Source organism: Simochromis diagramma, unplaced genomic scaffold (assembly GCF_900408965.1).
Source record: "Simochromis diagramma unplaced genomic scaffold, fSimDia1.1 OVJJ01000374.1, whole genome shotgun sequence".
Classification (NCBI taxonomy): Eukaryota; Metazoa; Chordata; class Actinopteri; order Cichliformes; family Cichlidae; genus Simochromis; species Simochromis diagramma.
Window position 1 is genome coordinate 179644 of NW_024386743.1, and position 26728 is coordinate 206371.

The following is a 26728-nucleotide window of genomic DNA, read 5'->3' on the forward strand; positions in this document are numbered from 1 at the left end:
ACAGAAAAAAAAAAAGCTGTGGCCGTGTGAGGCTGAAATAGCAGGGGAGAACAACGAGAGAACGTCAGGGAAATGACGAGAAGTGCAGGAGAAATCCGTCCCCAGTCAACCACCCAAACATCAATAACGGGAACCTTATACAGCGCTTCCCTATACCCGTCGAACTCCCGCAGGCACAAAGGAATCACGGAGGCTATCACTTATCACCTGACCAAAGATATGGCTCCCATCAACACTGTGCAAAACGAGGGATTTAGGAGAATGATCAACACCCTACACAAACGCTACACAGTGCTGTCCCGCAACTATTTTTCTATTGTTGCACTACCTGCTCTATACACGCAGTGTCGAGCAATGGTGGAGACGGAATTTCAAGCAGTACAAACATTTTGCGGCAACCACAAAACGTGAGACATTTGTTGTTTTTATGTTTTATTTATTGTTTTTATGTTCAGTCTCAACTGCTACGAAGTTGATGTGCAGTTAATAAGTGCAATAAATATTTATACTGGAAAAGAAAATCGTGAGAGAATCGTGATCTCAATTCTAAGCCAAAAAATCGTGATTCTCATTTTATGCTACATCGTGCAGCCCTAGTATATGTATCAATCTATCAATTGTTTGTTGCAAGACTCAGATAATTGTTTTTTTAAAAGTGAGACATTTTAAATGAGAATAAGAAAGTATTCCTTGTGCCTCCCTTTCCCTTTTAATGCCCTACCTGGCCCCCTGGCAACACTTTGCTAGACCCGCCCCTGCAACAGTTACCAGCTGTCAGCTACTTAGAAAATGATCCTGGTGTTATTTGTCTCTCAGAAACAGTTCATAACTTCCCTTCAACTCATGTCACCTAAAAGGTAAACCTGTTTCTCCATCACCTGTTCAGCTCTGATGATTCAGTAAGGACATCTCCTGGTTTCACCTTCATGTATCCCTCTCATCACATAACCCAAAACTGATATCATGACCAGCAGCTTTACAGCTGTGGCTCCAGCAAACATCAGCTGATACTAGAAATTAATATTAAATAAATTCTAACACAGCTGATCAAACTTAAACGTGCTGCTGTTGTTTAGCGCGACATCCGCTGGTTTCTTCTTTCTGGCGCAAAGTGGGCGATAAACAAACAAGAGAGAAAAGCCGATCAGCTGATCATTGATCAGTTTCATGATTGAAGTAGAAACAGGAGAGGGAGGGTGAGAAGATGAGAGAAGAAGAGGCAGCTGTTAGGGGTGCAACGATACACAAAATTCACGGTTCGGTTCGGTTCGATACTTTGGTGTCACGGTTCGATATTTTTCGATACAAAAAAAATGTTCATGCCTTTTTAATTTGTCATTTATTAAAATTATAAATATATATTTTAACTCAAAGGTACAGTTTTTAAATTTAACCCTAACCCTTGTGCGTGTTTTTTATTTTGACAGCGAATGCGCACCTGCGGACCACTTATGTGCAGCCCTGGTTATTTAGCTCGTCATATCGCAGCCACAGAAATTCTTTTGTCCATGAAACCATAAAGCTGCACTTTCTTTTTGCCTTATAGTCTGATTTGTCATAACTTTTCCGTTTTGTGGTAAGCTTTTCTTTGGCTGTCACTTCTTCACCCTGACCTGTCTTATTTGGCTCAGCAGAACTAAAATATATATGCTGCTGCTTTTACACACGCACTCACATAAGCTCAGCGATTCTCTGCGCGATCAACCTCTCACATGTTTAAGCTTGCTGCGGGAGATTTCACTTGTCATGTTTGCATAGTAAGCTAACGATTAATAAGACGATGTCAGAGGAATTGGTGCACAAATTATCATCACTCACAGATCAGTGCTGTCGCTCTCTATACACAGTTCACACGATTGCAAAGTGAAAGCAAAAAACAAGCGCAAATTCAAACGCGACTTCAATATGTCACATATTGACAGTGGCTCACCGATGCCAATGACATAATTACCCAGCTACATTTCTGAAAGAATGCAAAAGCATTGACATATATTTTTCCTTCCTACAATAGCCCGACGGGCAGGGAAGAGATAGATTTTGGTAGCCCGACTGAAAAAATCGCTAGCTCCAGGACGTCGGGCTAGCGATATTGCGAGCCCTGTATCTGATTGAGGAATCACTCATCTTTGGAAAAGAGAGTTTATTACAGAGAAATGGCTCTTTCCAAAATAAAGCTATACTATCCGCTTCTTCCGGGCTATATTCTCAGCAGCATAAGGAGAATCATGTGCTAACAGCTGTCTAAATGACTCGGCTAAAGTTAGTAGCATGCTTGTTGTTTTTGTCTTTGCACTAGGATGATGTCGGCGTAAATGTGCAGTCATATTCGTTGTGTTCCCACTAGTGCTTTCAGGTTAATCTCGTTGAAATGACCTTAACGCCACAACACGGCAAATCTCCGTTAACGAGCTACCGCGGATCGCCCCGTGCGTGGGGCTAGACGGCCAACACGTTAACGAGCTAACTGCGCTAACACACTAGTTCCCACCCATGTAATTGAGCATTGCATGGCACATCCAACATACTGTTTTACTTTAGTCCATGACTCGCTTACCTTCAGGGTCATACGTCACATGAAAACCAAAATAATTCCAAACGCCAGATCTGAATGAGGTCCATGTTGCAAGGAGAGCTTAACTTCTGTCTTGCTAGCTTGCCCTGCGCTCTTCCTTCTGACTATGCTGTCTGTGTTGAGCGCTCAGTGGATCTGCGCTCGACAGTGCCGCCTAGGCGGAGTAGTCGAACGCAGATTCACTGAGCGCTCAACACAGACAGCATCGTCAGAAGGAAAGTTGATAAAATAAATTACAAATGTTGTATTGTTCGATACATATGCGTACCGAACCGAAAGCACTGTATCGAACGGTTCAATATCGATACGAATATCGTTGCACCCCTAGCAGCTGTGCAGCGTAAACACAGAATAACTTCAGCTTTGTGTCTTTTTCATTCTAGCTGAATTACGGGACAAACTGCTCCTTTTCAGCTCAATACGAAACGCGTAATAATTTCTCTGAATACGAGATTATTCCGTTTTTTAGGGGATGGTTGGCAACTCTAATTAACCGTATGAACAAAATAAAGTTCAACATCAGTAACATCATAGCACCCACCCAGCTGTATAGAAAGTCCGTCATGCTAGCTAGCACGCAGTACGAAAAAGTCAGCATAACGAAAATAAACTCCACCTAAACTTGGTTCATATCTGACTCAGATGGACTGCAGGTCATAACTTCTTACCTGAAGTTCAGTTCACCTGATACTCGGACCGGCGGCCGCTTCGGGTCTCTCCTCTTGCCTTGAAGGATTAAAAAAAAACAACAACATGCAATAGAATAATATTAAACACAAAGTGAACCCGTCTTCCTTCATTAAATAGGTTCTTTTAGATGTTAAGGAGGAATTGACTTAACCAGGCTGGCGGAGAATGAAGACAACCGGACACCTGCGGCAGATGGGGAATCAGTGAACTTTTATTGTGACAGAGACAACCTCTCAACACAGCTCACATCAGGAGATTCCGAAGATTTGCTGTGAGGATGGGTATATATTCTCTAAAACTTACAGGAGGGGGGAAAGTGCTGCACTAGCAGAAAAAACAACTCCATAAAAGGAAATCGGCCTTGGGTGTTCTAGCCTCTTCGCTTGCAGATATCTTGCACCTGCAGGATGAGGCGATCGCTTCTTATCGCTCTCAAGGCCAAAGTCGTGAGCACATTTTTATTACACAGTTGCACAGTAACTTTAAAGCTGAACAATGTTTAAAGCTGAATAATGTTTAATCAGATTATATTTTCTTCAAATCCCCCTTTTGACCCATCTTAAAATGGGTCAACACACACAAAAATAAGTAACATTCAAAGGAACACAGAGACGTGTCGAAGCCTGGCTCGAAAAACTCCTCGGGTCTTATCATTTGTCTTTATCTGTCATTGCAGATGAGGAGAAAAGAGTCCAGGCACCACCCTGCCCAGGGGTCGGCTGCAAGCAGTCTCGGTTCCAGACGAAAGCAGTAACAGCTGTCCTGCACACAAGGATACAACGAGTCAGTGCAACCAGGGTAGTGACACAAAATTAACAGTTCATGTAACCCAGCAACCAAAAAGCATAAGTAATGATAAAAATGTGGAGAGTACAGAGTATACTATAATAATGAGAGATATAAACGTGAAAATGTGAAAGAATAAATCAACAGTAAAATAAACCCAGAACGGTAACTGCTAAGGACATTCAAAAGTGAATATGGTAAAACGTTAGGAAGGGGTGTGGAAAAAAAACAATTTATATCCAGTGGTCGGAGTACACATTTGCTCAGGCTTAAGTCCGGAGACCCTGAGAACATCGCTTAACCCTCACAACCCGACCAGACACAGTTCAACCAGATATATCCTTCAAGAGGAAGTGGGTGAGGGAAACAATTAATAACAAGCCTAATACAAAACACCACAGAGAAACAACCATTCTAGAAGCATTTGAACAAGAGAAAGACGATAATGTTCGTCATCATCACGATCAGAGTCTTCATCATCCGTTGGCGAGGAGGTGGGAAGTTGACCAGCCAATAAAGGCATCTGCAGGGCGAGATCCTTATCCTCCGGAGTGAGAGCTGTAACAATCAGTCTCTGGAAGAGGGATCGAATGCATGGAATACAACAGCAACCGCAGGTGACTAGGACAGCAACAAAAACTGAAATGGAAACTAGGATGGAAGCTACAAGGGCCCTATATTTGCCAAACATGTTAAGCCAAGAGTCCCACATGGCAGTATCAACGCCCGAGTGTTCCTTCATTTTAATAGTAAGAGCTGTGAGACCAGTAATAGCTTTAGTGAGGGAACCATCAGGAGCTGTGTTATTGGGGATAAAGGTACAGCACTCCTGACCAAAAAGGCTGCAGACTCCGCCTCTTTCTGCGAGGAGAAAATCCGTTGCGACCCTGTTTTGGAAAGCCATTAGGGAAGTGGCAGATAACTGTGCATGCACAGCTTCAAAACCATCTCGAGTGTAATTAGCCAACAGTTGCACATTAAAGTGAATGTAGTTAATTCTGTCAACATTCGCATTTATTTCAACCATCCAAAGTATAGAGGCCCATCCTGCTTTAACCTGGTCTCGTAGTTTATATTCATCGGGGACCCCGCGGGGTATACCTACAGCATCAATATAGGTTGGATTATGAGCTGAACCTGGGATTAGAGAGCGTTTAGAGCGGCGTTCAGAGGAGGATGGGAGGCCAACTTCGTGTACTTCTATAGAGAGATCTACTGGAGTGACTAAAACAGGTAAAATAAGAGTTATGAGAGCGCAAAGACCTGACGCATCCCGAGGGAAACCATCATATAACTTGTTATTGCCACACCACCACCACAAATCAGCCCTAGCCGTAGGTCGGAAGTTTGGTTTCATAACCGTCATCTCAGTGCACCAAGAAGAGTTCAAGCTACCTAGTTTTACTACATTGCCAGTCAGGTTAATACAAGTGAAATTGTTCACAGCTACATCTGAGGAAAAGAAGGGTGGTTTATTAGAGACTGAGCGTTGAGTTTTAGGAAAGTGGTTTTCCAGATATGAGCAATGACCTCGTTTTGTATTGTTCATAAGATGCAGGAGGCATGCACTATTGACTGGCGCCGGTACCACTCTTAAAGTGGGGCGGGCTCCCATACACACTATGCAGTCGGAAGCCGTCTTGTCAGCAGCTTGTTCAGCTAATAGTAACCAGTTGTTTGTTGCTCCAGAAATACCGGTTAGAATTTGGAAGAGGTCATCTTTAGACATTTTATTTGTCTCTACAATGCGTATTCGGCCGTTTCTCCCCCCGTTTGTATATGTCACCGGAGGGCCATTAAAGGTGGGATTATCATCTTTAACTACAGAGCTTGGAGCTGCACCAACGCTAGGACATATTTCCATTTGCCAATACAGGGCGGTGCGATCAGTCCAAGGGGCAAGTATAAATTGTTGACAGGAGGTCAAGGCCAGATCTTTTAGGGTGAAAATTAAGCCTGAAAGATCCGGTTTTTTTGCTATTCTGAGCATATTTTGGTTTCTCCAGTGCAAAGCCTGACCCCTAGAGTGCTTGGACCAATCGAGGTCCGTTTCTGACACTAAACTGGACCACTTCCACTGATGCCAACCTCCCAGGGTTATATACCACACTGAGGAGGAGAGATGTACTGCAAGGTTAAAAAGATCTCCCCCTTGGTCTTTGGTGACGGGAGTGACTGGAAAGCTAGCGAAATCTATTTCGACTACCCAACTTTTATTGTTGGGGACACAGAGAGTAATCATTCTAGTCGTACTTGGGGTACAGGAGGTAACCGTGGCTCGTTTCTTTCTAAATCGATCGGGCGTGGGCAAAACTGGAGAGGAAGTGGTGGGCAAGACCCTAGGGGCTACATTTGTCAGATTGGGACTGTCAGAAGGGGGCGAAGCTTTTGAACTTGAGGGTGTCAGAAGTTTCGGGGGCCCTTCACAGATCAGGATTATGCCAATGGGAATGAGACCCAGGGCCAGGAAGCAAACAAAGACGCAACATCTTTGCCTGCCTGTCATTTCAGGGGGAAAGGGCCAAGACATGTTTACTTAGCTTGTATGTCTTCTAATAGAAGATGGTGGGGCACAGAAAGGTGGTCCAGTTCCCCCCACCTCGCCAAGGGCGTGTTCTAGGAGTTAAAGAGCAACAAAAAGTATCAGTGACACAACTTTAAATGAGCTTTCAGCGATTAAAACTATTGCAATGTAAAATGTAAATCTTAAAAACTCAAGCCAATATAAAAACAAAATCATAAAAGATGTTAAAAATAGAAAAATAAAAATGTTTAGTTCAGTATGAAGAACACCCCCTTTTGTAACCAGCCGGCTTGTAGGTTGAGTTTTGGCTCCCTCAAGTGGTTGGTGATGCTGTTGCAGCTCCTTCTGACAGGTCCTTCTGCACCTCTCTCAAGGTTCTTCCTGGTTCGGTGGCAGCAGCGCACTGTGTGTAATGAAACCAGGTGTCACCTTTCCCTTCGAGCCTGACAGCGTGGGAGGTCCGCTCTGTTATGCGGTAAGGGCCTGTCCAGCGAGGCTCAGCCCACTTTCTCTTTGTGACTTTCAGGAGGACGTAGTCCATTCCAGGTGCAGCCGCCTCTTTCTGCTCTTGCTGGTTTCTTTCAGCGACCTGTGAGGAATACTGGGCAACAAAACTGCGGAGCATGTTATAATATGTCCTCGGATCGAGGTCTGAATCAGCTTCATCCGACATTAACAGGCGAGAGGAGGGGCCAGGAAAAGGCCTGCCATGCTCCAACTCAAATGGAGTGTAACCAGAGGTTTGATTTACTGAGCATCTTATGGACATTAATGCAAGAGGCAATGCCTTAACCCAATCTAATTTGGTCTGTGCACAGATTTTAGCCAATTTAGTTTTTAGAGTTTGATTCATCCTTTCCACTTTCCCCTGGGATTGGGGGTGGTAAACTGAGCCAAACTTATGTTTCAAACCTAATGCGGCTTCAACCCTCTGCAGATCGTGGTTCCTGAAATGTGAACCATTGTCCGACCTTATGACCTCGGGAAACCCATGCTGTGGTATATAATGATTAATCAGACACTTCACCACAGTTCCACTGTTTTCACTTGCTGTCGGCCAGGCTTCTGGCCAACCTGAAAATGCATCCACAGCCACCAGCAGGTAGCTTGATTCCAAATTGGTTGCACTCCTTACAGGTTTTAACCATGTATTTTGTCATGTCTTTTAGATAAGGGTGCCACCAGGCGGCTAAGTTCCTCATCATTTGTGCAGGTCCCACATGCCCCACTCCATGTGCCTCTTCCATGGCTGTCTGTCTGACCCCTGGCGGTAGAATGGGCCTTCCATCTGGGCCACGCCAAACATCTGTGTTTGTGGCCCCTCTTGTTACCCATAATGATTTTTCCTGGGGGCTGGCTTTGTCCTGTAACTCTCTGATTGTGGCTAGGCCTAGTTGTATGGGTGGTCTTTCTGGAGGGGGTGTGGCTTCTGGGTCCATTACCATAATCAGGGAGGGTAAGTAACCAGCTGTCTGCTTAGCTACTAAGTCGGCCTGTTTGTTACCTAATGCCACTAAGTCCAATCCGGCACTGTGTCCTTTGCATTTTACCACTGCCACCTTAACAGGTAACAACAGTGCTTCCGCTAATTCCCTCATTTCTGTCTCATGTTTAATAGGCTTTCCGCTGGCTGTCAAAAACCAGCTCTTAGCCACTGCTTGAGCTCCACATGCACTGCTCCCACAGCATAAGCTGAATCACTGTATATATTCACTTTCTGTCCCTTTCCCATCCTTAAGGCTTCAATCACCGCTCTCAGTTCAGCTCTCTGTGCAGACTGTTGTCCTGTCAACTGCTCTGCTTTCACTGTTTTCCATCTCATGTCTGTCTGTTCCACTATTGCCCATGCAGCTTTCAACATTCCACTTTCAGTTCTGAAACAACATCCATCTGTGAACCAATCTTTTTCTGCATCCATTAGAGGTTCTGCCTGCAAATCTGGCCTGATTTTCTCCTGTACCTGCACAACGTCTTCACACATATGTGGTTCCCCTGATCCCATGTGATCAGCCATGTTTATGCCTTCATGTGAGTAGGTGATGTGTGGTGCTTCCAAAATGGTACTGAGGCGTCTCTGCCTGAGTGAAGTGAGTGTGAAGGCCTGTGTTAACCAGTCAGGCCCAAAAATGACAACATGTCTTTTACAGTTAGAGGTTTTGGATGGTGCAAAATGGAGTTCCTGTGTTCTGGGGACAAGGAAATACCGGACTGTGAGACCATGCGGCCTAGAAAAGAAACCTGTTTTCTTGCAATCTGTAGTTTGTTTTTGCTCACTTTAAAACCTGTGTTGGCCAGGTGGTGAAGTACCACTCTGGTGGCCTCCAAACAGATGTCAGCCGTGGGGGCAGACAGCAAAAGGTCATCCACATATTGTATTAACATACAGTCAGATGGTAGTGGGCAGGTTTGTAAAAGTTCTTTCAAACACTGATTAAACAGTCCTGGGGAGAGGGCAAATCCCTGTGGTAAGCGAGTGTAACGCCATTGTCGGCCTCTAAATGTAAATGAGAAAATGTCACGCAGTGACTCACGAAGTGGGAGGCAGAAAAAGGCATTAGCCAAGTCAATGCAGGTGAACCAGGCATGAGATGGTGGGAGGTTGGCCAAGGCAACATAAGGATTAGGCACAGGCAAAGTAGAAGTGCCAAGTAAGGCATTAATCCTTCTCAAATCATGTGCCATTCTGAACTTCCCCGTGCCTTTTTTCTCAACGGGTAGGATGGGCGTGTTCCACTTAGAGCAGGAGGGCTCCAAGACACCGGCAGTGACCAAACCAGAAATTGTTTCTGCAATCCCAGCCTCAGCCTCCGGTCTGTGTGGGTACTGAGGCTGCCACAAGGGGGTAGTAGATGACAGTTGAAAAGAGACTGGCCCCACATCAACTAAACCTACATCTGTGGGTCCAAGTGACCACAAACAATCTGGAAGAGAGTCCAGTAAAGCCGCAGCATCACAGTGGTCTGTGTGTTCTCTTCCATGTGACCTGCTGACCACTTCATGTTGCAGTGTTGAGGAATTAAAGCAATCATTTAAAATTTGGTATGTCTTGGTAGATGGAGAAAACAAAACCTGTGGGAGTTTTGTAGGTGTCCAGTCAGTGGCCGCAAGGGAACGTTTAACCATTCCACCCAGCTCCTTAGCCTGGTGTCCAGGATGTAAGGCCAGTGACACATGGGGAGCTGCCTCATCAGACATCATGTACCACTGTAATTGATCTGTTGTAAAAGTAACCGCTGCTGCCACCCCCTCAGGTGCCGCAAAAATGCACGACATGTTCAGAGACCAAGCCCGCCCCTCACACTGCTTTTGGAACATGTGCTGGTACCAGGTGGTGTCATGCCTGTCATAAAACAGTGTAACATGAGGTGGGTCAGGGGGAGGGACATAAGGATGTAGGAGTGAGAGCCACGGCCGCCATTGCTGAAAAGCAGTCCAAATTCCTGGTTCAGCAGGTGTTTCAACTTCCAATAATGCCCAGTAGATGTCAGCAGAGTCCGCCAAACAGGAGGAGGGTTGCAGCAGAAACTGACCACCTCCCTCTGGCCCATCAGAGCAGGGAAGTACAACCCCAGTAGGGAGAGTCACAGTTAGGCCTTGTGAAGAGCAGAGTATTGTGGCTCCTAATTTAATCAACAAGTCTCTTCCCAGTAAATTCACAGGCGCCTGTTTTGAACAAACATAGCTGTGTAACAAGGTCTGATCTCCAACCGTTGTGGGGAGGGGCACGGTGTAAGGCAGAGTTTTAGGTTCCCCAGATATGCCCACCACTGTAATCACTCTGTCAGTAAGTCTTTCACGAGCAACATCCTTAATGGTGGAGTACGTAGCTCCAGTGTCCACTAAAAAGCTGCTTCTCCTTCTATCTACAGTTATGGACAGCATAGGGTCCGCCGTTGTCCCTTCACCGTCCTGGGCAGTCTGTGGGGTGTCCTATAGCTGGGGACCACCCTCGTAGTACTCCCACCCCATCACAGGCATCTGTGGGGCCGGGGGCACTCCAACTACAGCACCACGAGGTCCACCTCTGTGGCCAGGATGCTGATAGGGCCCACCACGGGCTCCCCTGCCTCTTCCAGCAGCCGGGTTCAAAGGGCACGCTTTAGCCCAGTGTCCAGGTTGTCCACACCGGAAACAAACATACATCTGGCCTCCCCTACCACCTCCCATCTGACCCCTTCCCCTGAAACCACCTCTGTTTCCTCCAAATGGGGAACCTCTCTGCCCATAAGGGGCCGGGGAGTGATAAGCACCATACTGGGGGGGCTGTGGATCAGTTGGCCATGGGTTCGGATACAAATCAGGGGCAACTGGACCAGGAGGGGGAGCTGCAGCAGCCACAAGCTGCTTTTTAGGCTTGTCACCTTTTCCACCCAGGTCGTTTTTAGCTTTCTGCAGCTGAACCTTCAACAGTTGCAACTGTAAATCTTCGACGCTCTCCGCTTTATCATCAGACTTAATCTGCACTTTGTTAAGATTAAAAATCAAATGTTTCTTCCAGATTGCAAAGTCACAGTCCTGCAAATCAGGATTATCCTCCATTTTCTGGCTTACTGACTCCGGAATGCCCCTCAGCACCGCCTTTCTAAACCACATGCTCTGTGAACAAGTCCTACTGGGGTGATGACCTGTATGGTTCACCCAGTCTTCAACAGCCTGATTTAGATAATGGGTGGGATTTTGCTTTCCCTCCCATTTAAATTTCTGTAAGGTGCCTTGATTTTTGGGTGGGAATTGTTTGCGCAGGGCCGGTCCAATAAACCTCAAGGCCTGCATTAGTGGCACCTCGTTCTCATGCATGGTAGTACCTGCATTTTGTTCCAGGTCCGCTGCCTGAGATCGGGATGTGCACCTAGTTATAATAGCTCTAAAATCTCCCAGTGCGAGGTCCTGTCCAGCTGTGTATTTATCCAAACCAGCCAACCAGGCATTCCCTCCCTCCATTATGTCAGGGAGTTTGTCCACTAGGGCCTGGACATCTCCGAATGAATAAGGTTGATACACTGGTCTACGTTGCGCTTTAGTCTGGACCAGGGGAAATATGCCTGGAGGCTGAGGCACAGGGCCCTTAGATCTAGTCTGATATCCTAAACTGGGAGGGGTAGAGGGGGGTGTATTGTTAAGGTCACTGAGTTCATCATCAGTATCCTCAGTTTCCTCCCCGCCTGGTGGGGTAGCAGTGTCAGCAAAAATGTGGGCTAAACTCATCTGTGTTTCCGGATCCTGACGGCCCACCAAAGACATGGTAACTGTGACATTTGGTGAAGTGCCAGGCTCAGTTTTTGCAGTAGCAGTCAGATCTCCTTTAACAGCGACAGGAGTGCTGGCAAAGGGGTTGGACCGGGAAAGAGGGGCTGACGCAACACGATTATTCACCTGGACCACTGACCTATGTTCATTTAAGCAGCTGCGTAATGCTGCTTCTTGATCAGTTAATTGTTGTTCAGTGGGTTCCTGTCTGTTCATTCGAACCGCAAATGGTGCGCTCGCAGGGGGGTCAGTTAGGCCCTCAGATCCGGTTCCAAAACAATGGGACATAGAAGAGGGGGCTCTACTACTAGCTGAGGATGTCGCCGACAGAGAGGAGCTTCCTGGGCAAAAATGCTTAGTATCTAGGGGAGTTGGAGCTACGGGCGGTTCTTCTCCAATAGTCATTATTCCACCAGAGATATTAAGTACCGGATATATGCCTGCTGAGGGAGGAGTTGAGGCAGAATAGGGAGGTGGCTGAGACCTATTTTTCTTCATGTGTGGTTTTGCAGTTTCCCATAAACACACCCAGTGATTAAATTTAGCTTTGCGGCCTGCGTGCTTATCTGCTTCCTTTCTGTGTCTCACCCCGCTCATCACACCTGCACCTGCTGCTGCTGAGTTGGCTTCTTCCTCTTTCTCTTTTGCCTGCATAGCCTTATTCTGCCAAATTATTCCCCAGTTACCACTACTCCCCTCGTTCTTTCCCTTTTCTTTCATTAACCTTTCAGCTGTTTTCCTCAATAACTCTTTCTGCTTTTTTGCTTCTTTAGGCTGGTGTGTGGAGTTGATGACTGTCTCAACACATGTTAATTGTTCTCCCAATGTGCTAAGAATAACACCGGGACCCCAACCATCATCATTAGTTTCTCTATCTAATTCTCCATCCATTTTACTGTCAATGGAGGAGTGTTCTTTTATTGATTTTAAAGGAGAATTTGGGCCAGCTGGGTGTCTGCCTCTGTTAGGCACTAACAGCTGGGGCGCTGCTTTAAAGGTGAGTCAGCACTGAAATATCCCTTCAGGTGTTACCAAGCTTCTACCAAACCGGAGTCTGGCGGGTAACCTTGCCTAGAGCTTCCTGATAGGGGTGCTAGTTGGTTGTCACCTTGTTCACACGTCTCATTCACACTTCACACATTACCTGCAGTCACTCATTACCCTCCTTATGTATTTAATAAATGTGTAAAAAAAAAATTCTATGTGTGGTGTATTATTTTAACCAAAAGAGGAACCTAGTTCCTTTAATTGTGTAATCTGTGAACAACGGAGAACCAGACTGTCCTGCCCAGTGTTCCACAGCAAGCATTCAGCGTGTATTTATGTGTGTCAAATATCAAACAGAACATCAAAACATTTAAAACACTAAAATCATCGGGGTTTTAAGAAGAGATCCGTTTTCTCCTATTGATCAAAGGGACCCCTCCTTTGGACTCCAACCAGTACTTTTCCTTTTTAAGTTTTAGAGGATCTTTTCTAATAAAGTCCTCTGGGCCTTCCTAACCCTTCTGTAGTTTAGAGAATATTACTAAAAAATATTCTCAAGGCCTTTAACCTTTTAATTGTTTAGAAAGGCGTTACTAATAAACCCTTTCAAGGTCCCAGACCTGCACTGAGGTATGTATCCGACACCGGAGAGCAACCCGTCGGCTGCAACCGTGGTCAGACCTCAGTTCACTCTTATCTTTATTCACTTATTCACTTATTTCTTATTCACTTATCTCTTATTCACTTATCTCTTATTCACTTATCTCTTATTCACTTGTCTGATTCTCAACAAGCCTTAAGTAAGCCAGACAATTTTGGTTATGAATTACTAGGAGTTTGGACACTAAGTATTTTTATAATGTTCAATATAGCAGAAATAAAAGGTCTGCTTACCTTGTTTTTGTGTGCACACAACTTTTGTCCAAACTCCGTTCACTCAGACCACGGCCGAAGTCCTCCCATCCGTTCCAGTTGACCTGGAGCGGATCCTGTTCGTGACGCCAATTGAAGGATTAAAAAAAAACAACAACATGCAATAGAATAATATTAAACACAAAGTGAACCCGTCTTCCTTCATTAAATAGGTTCTTTTAGATGTTAAGGAGGAATTGACTTAACCAGGCTGGCGGAGAATGAAGACAACCGGACACCTGCGGCAGATGGGGAATCAATGAACTTTTATTGAGACAGAGACAACCTCTCAACACAGCTCACATCAGGAGATTCCGAAGATTTGCTGTGAGGATGGGTATATATTCTCTAAAACTTACAGGAGGGGGGAAAGTGCTGCACTAGCAGAAAAACAACTCCATAAAAGGAAATCGGCCTTGGGTGTTCTAGCCTCTTCGCTTGCAGATATCTTGCACCTGCAGGATGAGGCGATCGCTTCTTATCGCTCTCAAGGCCAAAGTCGTGAGCACATTTTTATTACACAGTTGCACAGTAACTTTAAAGCTGAACAATGTTTAAAGCTGAATAATGTTTAATCAGATTATATTTTCTTCACTACTTTCTGGATAAATCACTCATTTCCAAAGTCTGACACAGCGTACTGCATCAAAAACTGCTGCTTTATATCCTCACCTATCGACCCTAACAGTAGAAGACGCACACCATGTATTGTTTTGTGGCAAATTTCTTCTTAAAGCATTTTTTGTAAGTCAACAGAAGAGTTTTTTTTCCCACTATGTTGAAGTAATTTCTTGTAAACACACATTTCTCTTGTGTTCTTAACAGTTCTTCCACCCTCTTTTTTGGTATATTAGACAAAAAAAGGGTCGGTTTAGGCACAAGTTGTGGGCCGGTTAGCTCAGCTGGTCAGAGCGTGGTGCTAATAATGCCAAAGTCATGGGTTCAATCCCCATACTGGCCATTCCAGTATGGAAGGTGCTGTCTCATGGTAGACTGTGGTTTTGTTTGGTGGGATCCAAGAAAAAAACTTCTGCCAACTTCCAGGTGACAGATCGGGCCACGTAAGCTTTATGACCTCCATTGGCAGTTGATACTCTGGCTTAGTGGGTGGATCCACTGTGCATGTGGCAGGTAGGACTACGTTTTTAAGAGCGTGATACATGGGAGAAATGCTGTGGCATGCGCTTATTTCAAGCAACAATCAATTATTTCAAGCAACAATCAAGCAATATCCACCAGCCACGTGACCAACCCAACACCAGCAGTTGGCTCAAGCAGACTCCAACGAACGTTCGTGAAAAGTGGGAGCTTCTGCCAGACCACGTGGCCTAACGGACAAGGCGTCTGACTTCGGATCAGAAGATTGAGGGTTCGAGTCCCTTCGTGGTTGGTTGTGAGTCCTTGAGGAGCAGGCATGCGTTCGCAGCATGCCAACCTCGGCTCCTTTATGTCATCCAAAATTGCTACGCTGTTGTCAACTTCATGTCCTTCAACAGAGACTCTACGAGTTCTCAAACGAGGCTCGAATGGCCGGGTTGGGGACTGAAGCCATGAACTTGGCCTTATCAGTGCCAGGCTCCAGTAGTCTTGGCTTAGAAGCAACCATAGAAAGTCAATAACATGCCATGACCTCAAGCGACACGGGTGAAAAAATCACGACTTGGAAGCAGGCTGTTGGTGGAACTCCACCTGCATAGGTGGCTTCTGATCAGTAGGAGCTTCCAAGAGTTGGCTTTCATTGGTACAGCTTGAAGTAATTTCTTGTAAACACACATTTCTCTTGTGTTCTTAACAGTTCTTCCACCCTCTTTTTTGGTATATTAGTCAACAAAAGGATCAGTTCGCACACAAGTTGTAGGCCGGTTAGCTCAGCTGGTCAGAGCGTGGTGCTAATAACGCCAAGGTCATGGGTTCAATCCCCATACTGGCCATTCCAGCAGCCATCCAAGGTGCTGTCTCGTGATAGACTGTGGATTTTATTTGGTGGGATCCAAGAAAAAACCTCTGCCAACTTCCAGGTGAGTGATGTACGCAACTACAAATGACAGCAAACCACAAAATTCACTCACACATGACACGCTAATGAATACATTACATGCTTAGCTACAATCTCCAAATCACTTTTCCAGCTACTTTCTGGATAAATCACTCATTTCCAAAGTCTGACACAGCATACTGCATCAAAAACTGCTGCTTTATATCCTCACCTATCGACCCTAACAGTAGAAGACGCACACCATGTATTGTTTTGTGGCAAATTTCTTCTTAAAGCATTTTTTGTAAGTCAACAGAAGAGTTTTTTTTCCCACTATGTTGAAGTAATTTCTTGTAAACACACATTTCTCTTGTGTTCTTAACAGTTCTTCCACCCTCTTTTTTGGTATATTAGACAAAAAAAAGGGGTCGGTTTAGGCACAAGTTGTGGGCCGGTTAGCTCAGCTGGTCAGAGCGTGGTGCTAATAACGCCAAAGTCATGGGTTCAATCCCCATACTGGCCATTCCAGTATGGAAGGTGCTGTCTCATGGTAGACTGTGGTTTTGTTTGGTGGGATCCAAGAAAAAAACTTCTGCCAACTTCCAGGTGACAGATCGGGCCACGTAAGCTTTATGACCTCCATTGGCAGTTGATACTCTGGCTTAGTGGGTGGATCCACTGTGCATGTGGCAGGTAGGACTACGTTTTTAAGAGCGTGATACATGGGAGAAATGCTGTGGCATGCGCTTATTTCAAGCAACAATCAATTATTTCAAGCAACAATCAAGCAATATCCACCAGCCACGTGACCAACCCAACACCAGCAGTTGGCTCAAGCAGACTCCAACGAACGTTCGTGAAAAGTGGGAGCTTCTGCCAGACCACGTGGCCTAACGGACAAGGCGTCTGACTTCGGATCAGAAGATTGAGGGTTCGAGTCCCTTCGTGGTTGGTTGTGAGTCCTTGAGGAGCAGGCATGCGTTCGCAGCATGCCAACCTCGGCTCCTTTATGTCATCCAAAATTGCTACGCTGTTGTCAACTTCATGTCCTTCAACAGAGACTCTACGAGTTCTCAAACGAGGCTCGAATGGCCGGGTTGGGGACTGAAGCCATGAACTTGGCCTTATCAGTGCCAGGCTCCAGTAGTCTTGGCTTAGAAGCAACCATAGAAAGTCAATAACATGCCGTGACACGGGTGAAAAAATCACGACTTGGAAGCAGGCTGTTGGTGGAACTCCACCTGCATAGGTGGCTTCTGATCAGTAGGAGCTTTCATTTGTACAGCTTGAAGTAATTTCTTGTAAACACACATTTCTCTTGTGTTCTTAACAGTTCTTCCACCCTCTTTTTTGGTATATTAGTCAACAAAAGGATCAGTTCGCACACAAGTTGTAGGCCGGTTAGCTCAGCTGGTCAGAGCGTGGTGCTAATAACGCCAAGGTCATGGGTTCAATCCCCATACTGGCCATTCCAGCAGCCATCCAAGGTGCTGTCTCGTGATAGACTGTGGATTTTATTTGGCAGGCTCAGAGGAAGGAGGTAAGTGACGGAAGTGACGGACAAGGTAAGCGACTCATGTTGTAACTGACGTCAGACGCCGGAGATTTTGGCGGAAAATTAAAGCAAATGGTAGTTTAGATTTGAACAAATTCATTTAAGCTTCAGTATTACCAAATACACTTATCAATTGTCTTATAACTAACACTATTTGTCTAAATAATCTCCAACACCCTGGAGAACAACAAGGAGAGTTTAGAGACTTTCCAAGATTATATTGATCAGTGCTCTCAGGATCTCGTGATGAAGAAGACCCAGTATGCAGCTTCCCCGGCCAAACCTGAGACGCCGTCGTCGAAAAGACAACGCCCGGCAGAGTCCCCCAGCTCAACATCGCCAGCCGGCAAAGATATTGCTGACATACTGGAGTCAATCGACAAGCAATTGTCCAGTTTCGACGCAAGGCTGTCCTTGGTGGAGATTCTTCACCGAGAATTTAAATGCTTGCGAGAATCCCTGGAGTACAGCCAGCAGCAGGTGGAAACGCTTGCTGCTGAAAATGCCACGCTAAGGGAATCGGTGAAATGTCTCACAGATAATGTTACCCAGCTCAATAGAGAAAATAAAAAAATAAAAGAAACAGTTATCGATCTACAAGCTGGAGAGGACGCGGAGACCACGATAAAAAGCTTCATCAAAACCCACCTGAAGCTGCCGGAGGACACTGTGAAGAACATCGTCTTCGATTGGGTACATCGCCTCGGCCCCATTCGGGCTACGGCCGGGAGACCACGTCCTATCGTGGCCAAGTTCGGCCACTTCAAACAAAAGCAACATGTGAAAAGCCGCGGCAGGGAATTAAAAGGAACGGACTTCAGCGTGAACAACCAGTTCCCCAAAGAGATCTTGGAACGACGCAGGGTCCTCTTCCCAATCCGACCCGGCTTCATCCAGAAGGGCTCCCGCGCTGTCATCGCTGTGGACCGGCTGTACGTGGACGGACAGCTCCACCGCGACCCCAACATCACTCCATGGCTGTATTAACCTCACACCAGATAAGAATCAGCTGCACCCTTTCCCTATCCACTCACACTAACTTGCATTAACATCTGTTTAACTTACCAGCATCAAATCGCATCTTAAAGTGTGATTTCATAGCAGAATTAACACCGTCACTCTCCGTCAGTGATTTAATTGGAATGTTTACGTTTTGTTTTGTTTTTTTCTTCTCGTTTTTTTTTCCTCTCTTTTCCCCCCTCTTGGTTTTATGCTGCTCACCCCTGTCCTTGGTTTCTTTCTTTATTCCTTTCACTGCCTCGATCACCTGCTTCGACACTCATCCGCAAACATTCTTTATTTCGACACATACGCACCATGCGCTCAACAGCAGCACATTTTACTTCAGTCAGACAGCGCACACAGTCGTTTAGGATACACACACTTAAGCCAAGCCTACTCATATTAGTAACTATGCATACACAAAGTCAGACTCAGGGAGCATCTCGCCACACATTTTTTCTCTCTCTCCTTCTCTTTATTTATGAACAAGTGACGTATTCTCTCCACCTGTCTAAGCGACGCACACAGCATACATCCCTAGTTATACACAAACATCTATGGGTACACTGAGGTTCATTACATGGAATATAAATGGAGCTGGCTCCAGAGAAAAGAGGTTAAAAATATTTAACCAACTCAAAAAACTACAGGCAGATGTTGTCCTATTACAAGAGACCCACAGACCTCTTAGAGGTTCGAATGAACTTAAAACACCTGAGTTTCCTAATGTGTTCTCAGCTTGTTATAATTCTAGACAAAGGGGAGTAGCAATTTTAATACATAAAAATATTAATTTCACAGTACTCGATACAGTTATAGATCCAGAGGGCAGATTCTTAATCATTAAACTATCTATACTTGATAAAAAGCTATGTATTGCAAGTGTATATGGTCCAAATGTTGATGATCCCTCATTCTTTCACGGTTTTTTCAGTGCACTCTCTGAACACTTAGATGGCACACTTGTTCTTGGAGGCGACCTCAACCTGGGACTAAATGAAGACATGGATAGGCTCAATACAGCGGGAACTCAGCGTAATTGGCAGTCCACAAATATAATCAAACAGTATATGAGCGACTTTGGTCTTTGCGATGCATGGCGCTCCCTTCACCCCACCAGTAAGGAGTATACTTTTTTCTCACATGTTCATCACTCCTACTCTCGTCTGGATTATTTTTTGGTCAGCAGCTCACTGCTGAACGACATTTCAGACACTGAGATTCACCCTATAGCTGTCAGCGATCATGGTCCTGTATCTTTAACACTAATGCACAAGAATAATACTACGCCAAGAAAAAACTGGAGATTTAATATATCACTACTTAAAGATGAAGACTTTATTAAATATTTTAAAAAAGAGTGGACTTCATATTTGGACTATAATGACACTCCCGAAACATCAACTTCTGTTCTATGGGAAGCAGGGAAAGCTGTGATGAGAGGTAAAATAATTTCTTTCTTATCACATAAAAAGAAAAAAGAAAACAAAAATATTCAGGAATTAGAAAAAAACATCAAATCACTAGAAGAAGCCTACGCGTCCCACCAAGATCAGGAAACATTGAACAAAATACGCAAAACAAAATTAGAATTAAATGAGATTATTGATAAAAAAACAAAATTCTTAGTACAAAGACTACGCCTACAAAATTATGAACATGGTAATAAATCCGGTCAATTTCTAGCAAACCAGCTAAAAATAAAGAAAGAAAAAACAACTATATGTGCTGTTCAAGATTCATCTGGGAACACAATATATGATCCGATACAAATAAACAACATTTTCAGGGATTTCTATAAAACGTTGTATTCACCACAAATAAACCCATCTAAAAAAGAAATTGATCAGTTTTTGGACAACATAACTCTTCCAAAATGATTAGACACTCAAGCAATGGCACTGGATTCACCACTGACACCAGGTGAACTCCAGGAAGCCCTGATAAGTATGCCCAATAATAAGGCTCCAGGTCCAGACGGCTTTCCTGCAGAATTCTACAAAGAATTCTGGTCGATTCTAGCACCAGTTTTCTACAGAACGTTGTTGGAAATTAATGAAAAGGGCAGACTTCCATCAAATATGAATTCTGCAAACATTAATCTCCTGCTAAAACCAGGCAAAGACCCTGTATATCCCTCAAGCTATCGTCCAATATCCCTTATAAATGTAGACCTTAAAATAATCTGCAAAGCTCTCTCAAAGAGACTGGAGAAAATAACCCCCCTCTTAATTCATCCTGACCAAACTGGTTTCATAAAAGGTAGGCACTCATCAACAAATACACGTAGATTACTTAATTTGATAGACTACTCATACAGTAAAAACCTAAAAACTACAATATTCTCTTTAGACGCAGAAAAAGCATTTGACAGAGTTAACTGGAAATTTCTATTTGCAACTTTACACAAATTTGGTTTTGGATCCTCTTTCATAAACTGGTTAAAAATATTATATAATTCCCCAACAGCTTGTGTCAGAACAAATGACCAGACATCCTCCAGCTTCTGTCTCTTGAGGGGCACCAGGCAGGGATGCCCACTCTCCCCTTCACTGTTTGCAATTTTTATTCAACCACTAGCAGCAGCAATTAGACAGAATTCAGTAATTAAGGGCATAAAATGCAAGAACGTGGAACATAAAATCAGCCTTTATGCGGATGATGTGTTACTCTTTCTCCAAAATTCACAAACCAATATCTCTGGGGTGATTGAATTGATAAACTCTTTTGCAAGAATATCAGATTACTCAATTAACTGGTCAAAATCTACAGTTCTACCGATTAATTGCTCCTTCCATAATTCCTCTTCTACACCACTGCAATCGGGAAATATAAAATATTTAGGTATTAATGTTTCTCCCAAGCTTGCAGATCTAACTAAATTAAACCATATCCCAATTTTAAAGAAGGTAGAAGATGATCTGGCTAGATGGAAATGTCTACCCATATCACTCATGGGAAGGGTTGCCGTTATAAAAATGATGGTCTTACCAAAAATAAATTATTTATTCTCAATGATCCCAACTAAACCGCCACAAGATTGGTTCAGATCTCTAGATTCATGTATGTCCAAATTCCTTTGGAAAAATAAACCCCCACGTATAAGCTTAAAAACACTACAAAAGACCAAGGATAAAGGAGGACTAGAACTGCCTAACTTTCAGCACTACTTCTTAGCCAACAGGCTTCAGTTTATCTCAGGATGGCTAAAACATACCCTCTTAGATGAACCTTGGCTAGATGTAGAACAAGCACTTTGCAATAATCTAGAGATCTCAGACCTACCATTTATCAGCTCAAACATCCAACGACATGAATGCTTTAAAAGCATCAACATCAGCTCTTCTCTGACAGCATGGTGGGAGTTTCTAAAATTGACGGCGTCTTCATTAATCCCATGCAAACGTACACCTATCTGGAACAACCCTGACATATTACAAAACAATAATATGATAAACTTTTCAGATTGGAGTGGTAAAGGAATCAAATATTTAGAACATATACTAGAAGGAACAGAATTTATTTCATTTGACGGACTAGTTACACAATATGGGATCAACAAGAAAAGATTTTTAGAATATCAACAAATTAAATCCATAGTAAAAAAGAAATTTAAACCGGGTCAAGTTGAACTACAAACACCACCAAGTGTGGTTCAATTTCTTACTCTTAAAACCCCCAAATTACTTTCCAAAATATACAGAATGCTTTCTAAAACAGATGAATCAATATCACTTCCTATTGCAAAATGGGAAGCGGATTTATCAGTTAACTTAGACCTAAACTTCTGGTCTCAGATTTGCTTAAAAACCTTTCATCTAATTAGAAATCCCAGTCTTCAATTAATTCAATACAAAATATTACATAGAGTGCACTATAGAGGTCATCGGATGTTCAAGATGGGCTTTACGTCTACCAACAACTGCTCACACTGCCAAACCAATTCACCGGACAATTATATCCACGCTCTTTGGTTCTGTCCACCAGTTCAGAAGTTTTGGCGCGAGATATGTGAAGACTTATCGAAGTGTCTGAAATGTAACATTCCAACTTCCCCCTTAGTGTGTTTGTTGGGCAGCTTAGATAATGTCACTTCAGAAAAGAATATCGCCCATATGGTTTTCACTGCCCTATGCATAGCCAAGAAAACAGTCCTCATGAACTGGAAAAATAAAAATAATCTTAATTCTAACCAATATAGAAATTATCTATTAGATTACATTAGTCTTGATACAGCCTCTGCCACCACATCAGATCAATTGCTCTGGGCTCCTTTGATCAGCTCCATCACCTAGTGGGGGTGGGGGGTCATAGTTTGGTCCCACCTTCACTGTTGTGATTGGTGTGGGGGTAGGGACAGGCTTAGGGCGTCGGGGGGTTCCCCGGAGGCATCTTCCTTGGGGGGCTCAACCCGGGGTAGCGGTCATGTCCGGTTAGGGGCTCTGTTGGCTCTCAGGTGACTGTTTCCTCGCGGCTGCGTGCAGCGGGGCTAGGGGAGGGTCTGTGCTGACAGACGTGGGTTACTGACCTGGTAGCCTGTCTGCCCCTGGGTGGGTCCGGGATGGGCGTGAGGTTCTGGGGGCGCTCCGTCTCTGGGCTGGGGCCCGGGCCGGGCCTCGGGGGCTTGGGTCCTGGTTGGTGTGTTGCCGGGGTTGTGGGCGGGTGCATGGGGCCCCAGCCCTGGAGCAGGGTGCCACCGGTGCATCGAGCCACCTGGGGGGCTCTTCAACTGGTGGGGAAGATTGTCACATCTCGCAGGAGCTTTCCTCTCCTCAGGGGCTCTCTCTGCAGGAGGGGGAGACACAGGAGAGGTGGAGGAAGATCTCAGCCTGGGCGTCTATTGTCTTATGTAGTCTGGAAGATGAGTGGATGGTGGGGTGGGTGCAGTTTTCTCTGTGGTGGGGTTGGGTGGACTGTCCCGGGCTCTGTGGGGCCGGGAGGCGCTGCTGCGCTGGGCCCCGGTCTGGATGGGCCCCCTTTCCCTGGCGGGTCGCGGAGTATGGGGGTGCCTACTGGGGTCAGCGGGGGAGCTGGCCCCAGGGAGGGGTCACTTGCCCCTCCCTTCCTTCCCTCCCCATCTCCACCTGCCTCCCTCTTCCCGCTCCACCACAACCACCCACACATGCAGGACCTTGGAGTAGGGGTATGTCACCAGGGTGCAGAGGAGGCTACCCCCCCCCCCCGTCCCCGTCCCCTTCTGGCTGCCTCTGCCTCAATTTTATCCCACAACTTAGACATTCACATTACTCACACTCTCATTACACATACATATAGGATCTTGGGGGTGGGCACGATACACGGTATCCAAAGTACCATCAGGGTGTACACCCCACCCCTGGCGTTGTTGCCCACCTCTCAATGTTAAATACACGTAGACATTGAGGGCCAGCAGGAGGGACTATGTGCTTACCTGCTGCTCTCTGGCAGGTAGCTCCATGCCCTCCTGGGTTTTAAATGCACCTTAGAACACACATGCATCAACACTACAATGAGCGGGTGGAGGGAGGTTTGGAGTCTTCTCTCACCCCCATTCTCTGCGACCTGCTGGAGCGGGGGGGGCTAGGAGGAGGAGTTGGCCGTCCGACTGCGGTCTGGAGTGTGGGGCCTCCCTGCTGCTGCGGAGTCGGGGCGGTCTGCCTCCCCCCACCACAGGGAAAAGGGTAACACCACCTGGGTCTGGGTGCAGTTCCCCCCTCCAGGGGCAAGGGTACCTAGACCCGGTTTGTAGAGTATGCTTGGGGAGTGTGATTGTGTGTACAGCGTCTCTTTATGTCTGTCTCCACGTTGGTTGAGTGTGGAGTAAGTGCATATGAGAGCATGAGGGTGGGAATGGATGTTTGTGTCTGTGTGTGCCTGTATGTCTGTGTCTATATGTCAGGTTGGGTGTCAGGCGCCACCTCTCTGGGGACATCTTAGGCCCTCCAAGGTTTGGAGGCCTATCTCCCCCTACCACCACTTCCCCTGCCAGTGGCGGACTCCCTCAGACATCGGTGCGTTGGTGGTTCTTTGTGTCCGGGAATGGGCGTCCAGGTACACACCGGCTCACTCCTTGGCGGCCGCTTATCGGGGCCTGGAGCCTGGGGCTCGCTCGGGCCACTTCGGAGGTGGGGTGCCCCCGGCCTCTCGGCCTGGGGCTCGGTCACTCAGGCGCGGCTGGCTGCCGGCGGAGCTCACGGGCGCGTCACTGCAACTCCCCCTGGCTTCTGCTCCGCGGCTGCTGAGTGAGCCCTCATCTGGGACTCTCCTCAGCTCTTTCTGGGACAGTGGCGCGGCTGCCCCTCTGTTGGTCTTCCTTGGTCTCTTGTGTTCTGGGGGCCTCTGGATGTCTGGAGTTTTGATCTCCTCCATACCTGCTTCACGCCCTGGAGGACGGGGCTGCGGCCCCCCCACACTCCCTAGCAGATCATTACATGAAGGAACCTTTTGAAAAAACAAGCGCGTCCATGCTCACAGGTGTACACACGGGTGATCACACCCACAAACTACACCCTTTTTGGCTCCTACCTCAAAGCACACTGTGTTCTGTTGATCTTATGTGCTGCACAATAATGTTTAATATTTAGTATTTACTGTCATATTCCCATATATCATTGTGATGTTGTTTATTCTATTACTCTTGTTCTCTTCTGCTTGTTTTCTTTTTTCTTTCTCAGCAGGTGATCCAGGTGATCGATATATGCATTTTTTTTTCTGCTCATTCTGTTGGTTTTTGTCTTTTGCCCTTCTCCCCCGTCCCTCTTCTCAGCTGTTTCTCTTTCCCTCTTTCTTTCTCCCCTTCTTTCCCCCAGTCAAGTCTGTCCCGTATTCAGTAAGTGAAAATAAAATAAACAATAAAAGGTGAATCAAATGGACCATTATGGCAAGGCTGGGATGGTCAATTTGGTAAAGTAGATCCGTTGGGCATCTTTCTTTGCCTTTAGACAATAATTGTGATGGCAAAAGAGCCAAACGGGACAGGCAAAAAAAATAATAATAAAATAAAATGAAGATAACACTGTGTATATTGTTTTTACCTTTATGCTTTGTGTGAACAACTACAGTGTGTTGCTTATGAAATCCAGAAGTGCTACAGAGAAAATGACATTTGATTTATGTAATGAACACATTTTGAGCTCTTAAAGAAACATAACAAAGGAAAGCTGAACTACAATGATCCATGTAGCAAACACAAACTGTTATATCGCCTTTGGGCTTTTGGAGCCTTGACCTGACTTTTAAAAAATAATTGGAAAAAAGCTCTATGCTGCTACAAAATGAAAAATAGATATTTGCAAAATTCTGCCCAAGTATGTATTTTACCTGGTTACTGCGTGTGGTGGGCGTGGTCTGCAGCGCCGCTGCAGGGGAGGCGGACGCACCTGAGCGGCACCCGCAATCACGCCTTAACGTCTGTGCTCTCTCTGCTGTTGTTGGTGTGTGTCGGGCTGTGAGCTGCAAAGCTACAGCCGACTGTGTGCGCACAGCAACCGTGTGTGTAAAGTGGTCAATAAAGAGATGCTGAAAAGCGCGTTCATGCAAACATCGTCGGGTCTGCCGTGATATGTTTACAACGGGACTTCTGCTCCTGAACCTCTGCGCACAGCGTCTGCAGATCGGGGCTGTACTGCTGGAGGATTCTGGAGGCTGAGGGCTGCTTGAAGCAGAGTGCTGGTGGAGGCTGCTGGAGGTTGTAATCTGCTGGACGGTAAGACTTGCTGCAGGCTCTAAGTTACTTGAGGCTTAGACCTGCTGGAGGTTATCGGCTCGACGCTGAGACCTGCTGTTGTTTGACAGCCGCTGTAATTTGTAGGAGACTGCTTGAAGCAGAGTGCTGCTGGAGGATGCTAGACATTGGGAGATGCTTGAGGCTCAGACCTACTGGAGGCTATGAGCTGCTTAAGAATGAGAGCTGCAGGAGGTTGACACCTGCTGGAGAATGTTTCCTGCTGGACCCTGAGATCTGCTGGATGCTGAAAGCTGCTACTGGTTGAGAGCTGCTTGAAGCAGAGTGCTGGTGGAGGCTGCTGGAGGGTGAGAGCTGCTGGAGGTTGTAATCTCCAGGGCGACTGTGGCTCAGGGGGTTGGGAATCGCATCTGTAACCGGAAGGTCGCCGGTTTGATCCCTGGGCTCTCTGCCCTGGTCGTTGTGTCCTTGGGCAAGACACTTTACCCTACTTGCCTACTGGTGTTGGCCAGAGGGGCCGATGGCGCGATATGGCAGCCTCGCTTCTGTCAGTCTGCCCCAGGGCAGCTGTGGCTACAACTGTAGCTTGCCTCCACCAGTGTGTGAATGTGAGAGTGAATGAATAGTGGTATTGTAAAGCGCTTTGGGTGCCTTGAAAAGCGCTATATAAATCCAATCCATTATTATTATCATTATCTCCTGGAGGGTGAGAGCTGCTGGAGGTTGTTATTGGCTGGACGCTGAGAGCTACTGGAGGCTGCTTGGAGCAGAGTGCTGCTGGAGGAGGCTGAGAGGTGCTGTTGGCTGAGAGGCAC

General features: G+C 45.7%; 1 protein-coding gene, 5 non-coding genes and 1 pseudogene across 6 annotated transcripts; 5 read left to right on the plus strand and 2 right to left on the minus strand.

The window, feature by feature from the left end:
* Positions 1-6337: 6337 nt before the first annotated feature.
* Positions 6338-7680, minus strand: LOC120723358 (uncharacterized protein K02A2.6-like; the record flags this gene model as incomplete). The annotated part of the gene is made up of 1 exon (XM_040014810.1): positions 6338-7680. A coding segment is annotated over one exon (795 nt), but the record flags the coding sequence as incomplete, so codon positions are not given.
* Position 7681: 1 nt separating this feature from the next.
* On the minus strand, positions 7682-8679 carry LOC120723446 (annotated as a pseudogene).
* Positions 8680-15035: 6356 nt separating this feature from the next.
* On the plus strand, positions 15036-15108 carry trnar-ucg. Its single transcript has one exon. It is a non-coding gene; the product is annotated as a tRNA-Arg (tRNA).
* A 467-nt stretch (positions 15109-15575) lies between these two features.
* Positions 15576-15649, plus strand: trnai-aau. The gene has a single exon. It is a non-coding gene; the product is annotated as a tRNA-Ile (tRNA).
* Positions 15650-16142: 493 nt separating this feature from the next.
* Positions 16143-16216, plus strand: trnai-aau. Its single transcript has one exon. It is a non-coding gene; the product is annotated as a tRNA-Ile (tRNA).
* A 356-nt stretch (positions 16217-16572) lies between these two features.
* trnar-ucg lies at positions 16573-16645 on the plus strand. The gene has a single exon. It is a non-coding gene; the product is annotated as a tRNA-Arg (tRNA).
* A 443-nt stretch (positions 16646-17088) lies between these two features.
* trnai-aau lies at positions 17089-17162 on the plus strand. Its single transcript has one exon. It is a non-coding gene; the product is annotated as a tRNA-Ile (tRNA).
* Positions 17163-26728: the final 9566 nt, after the last annotated feature.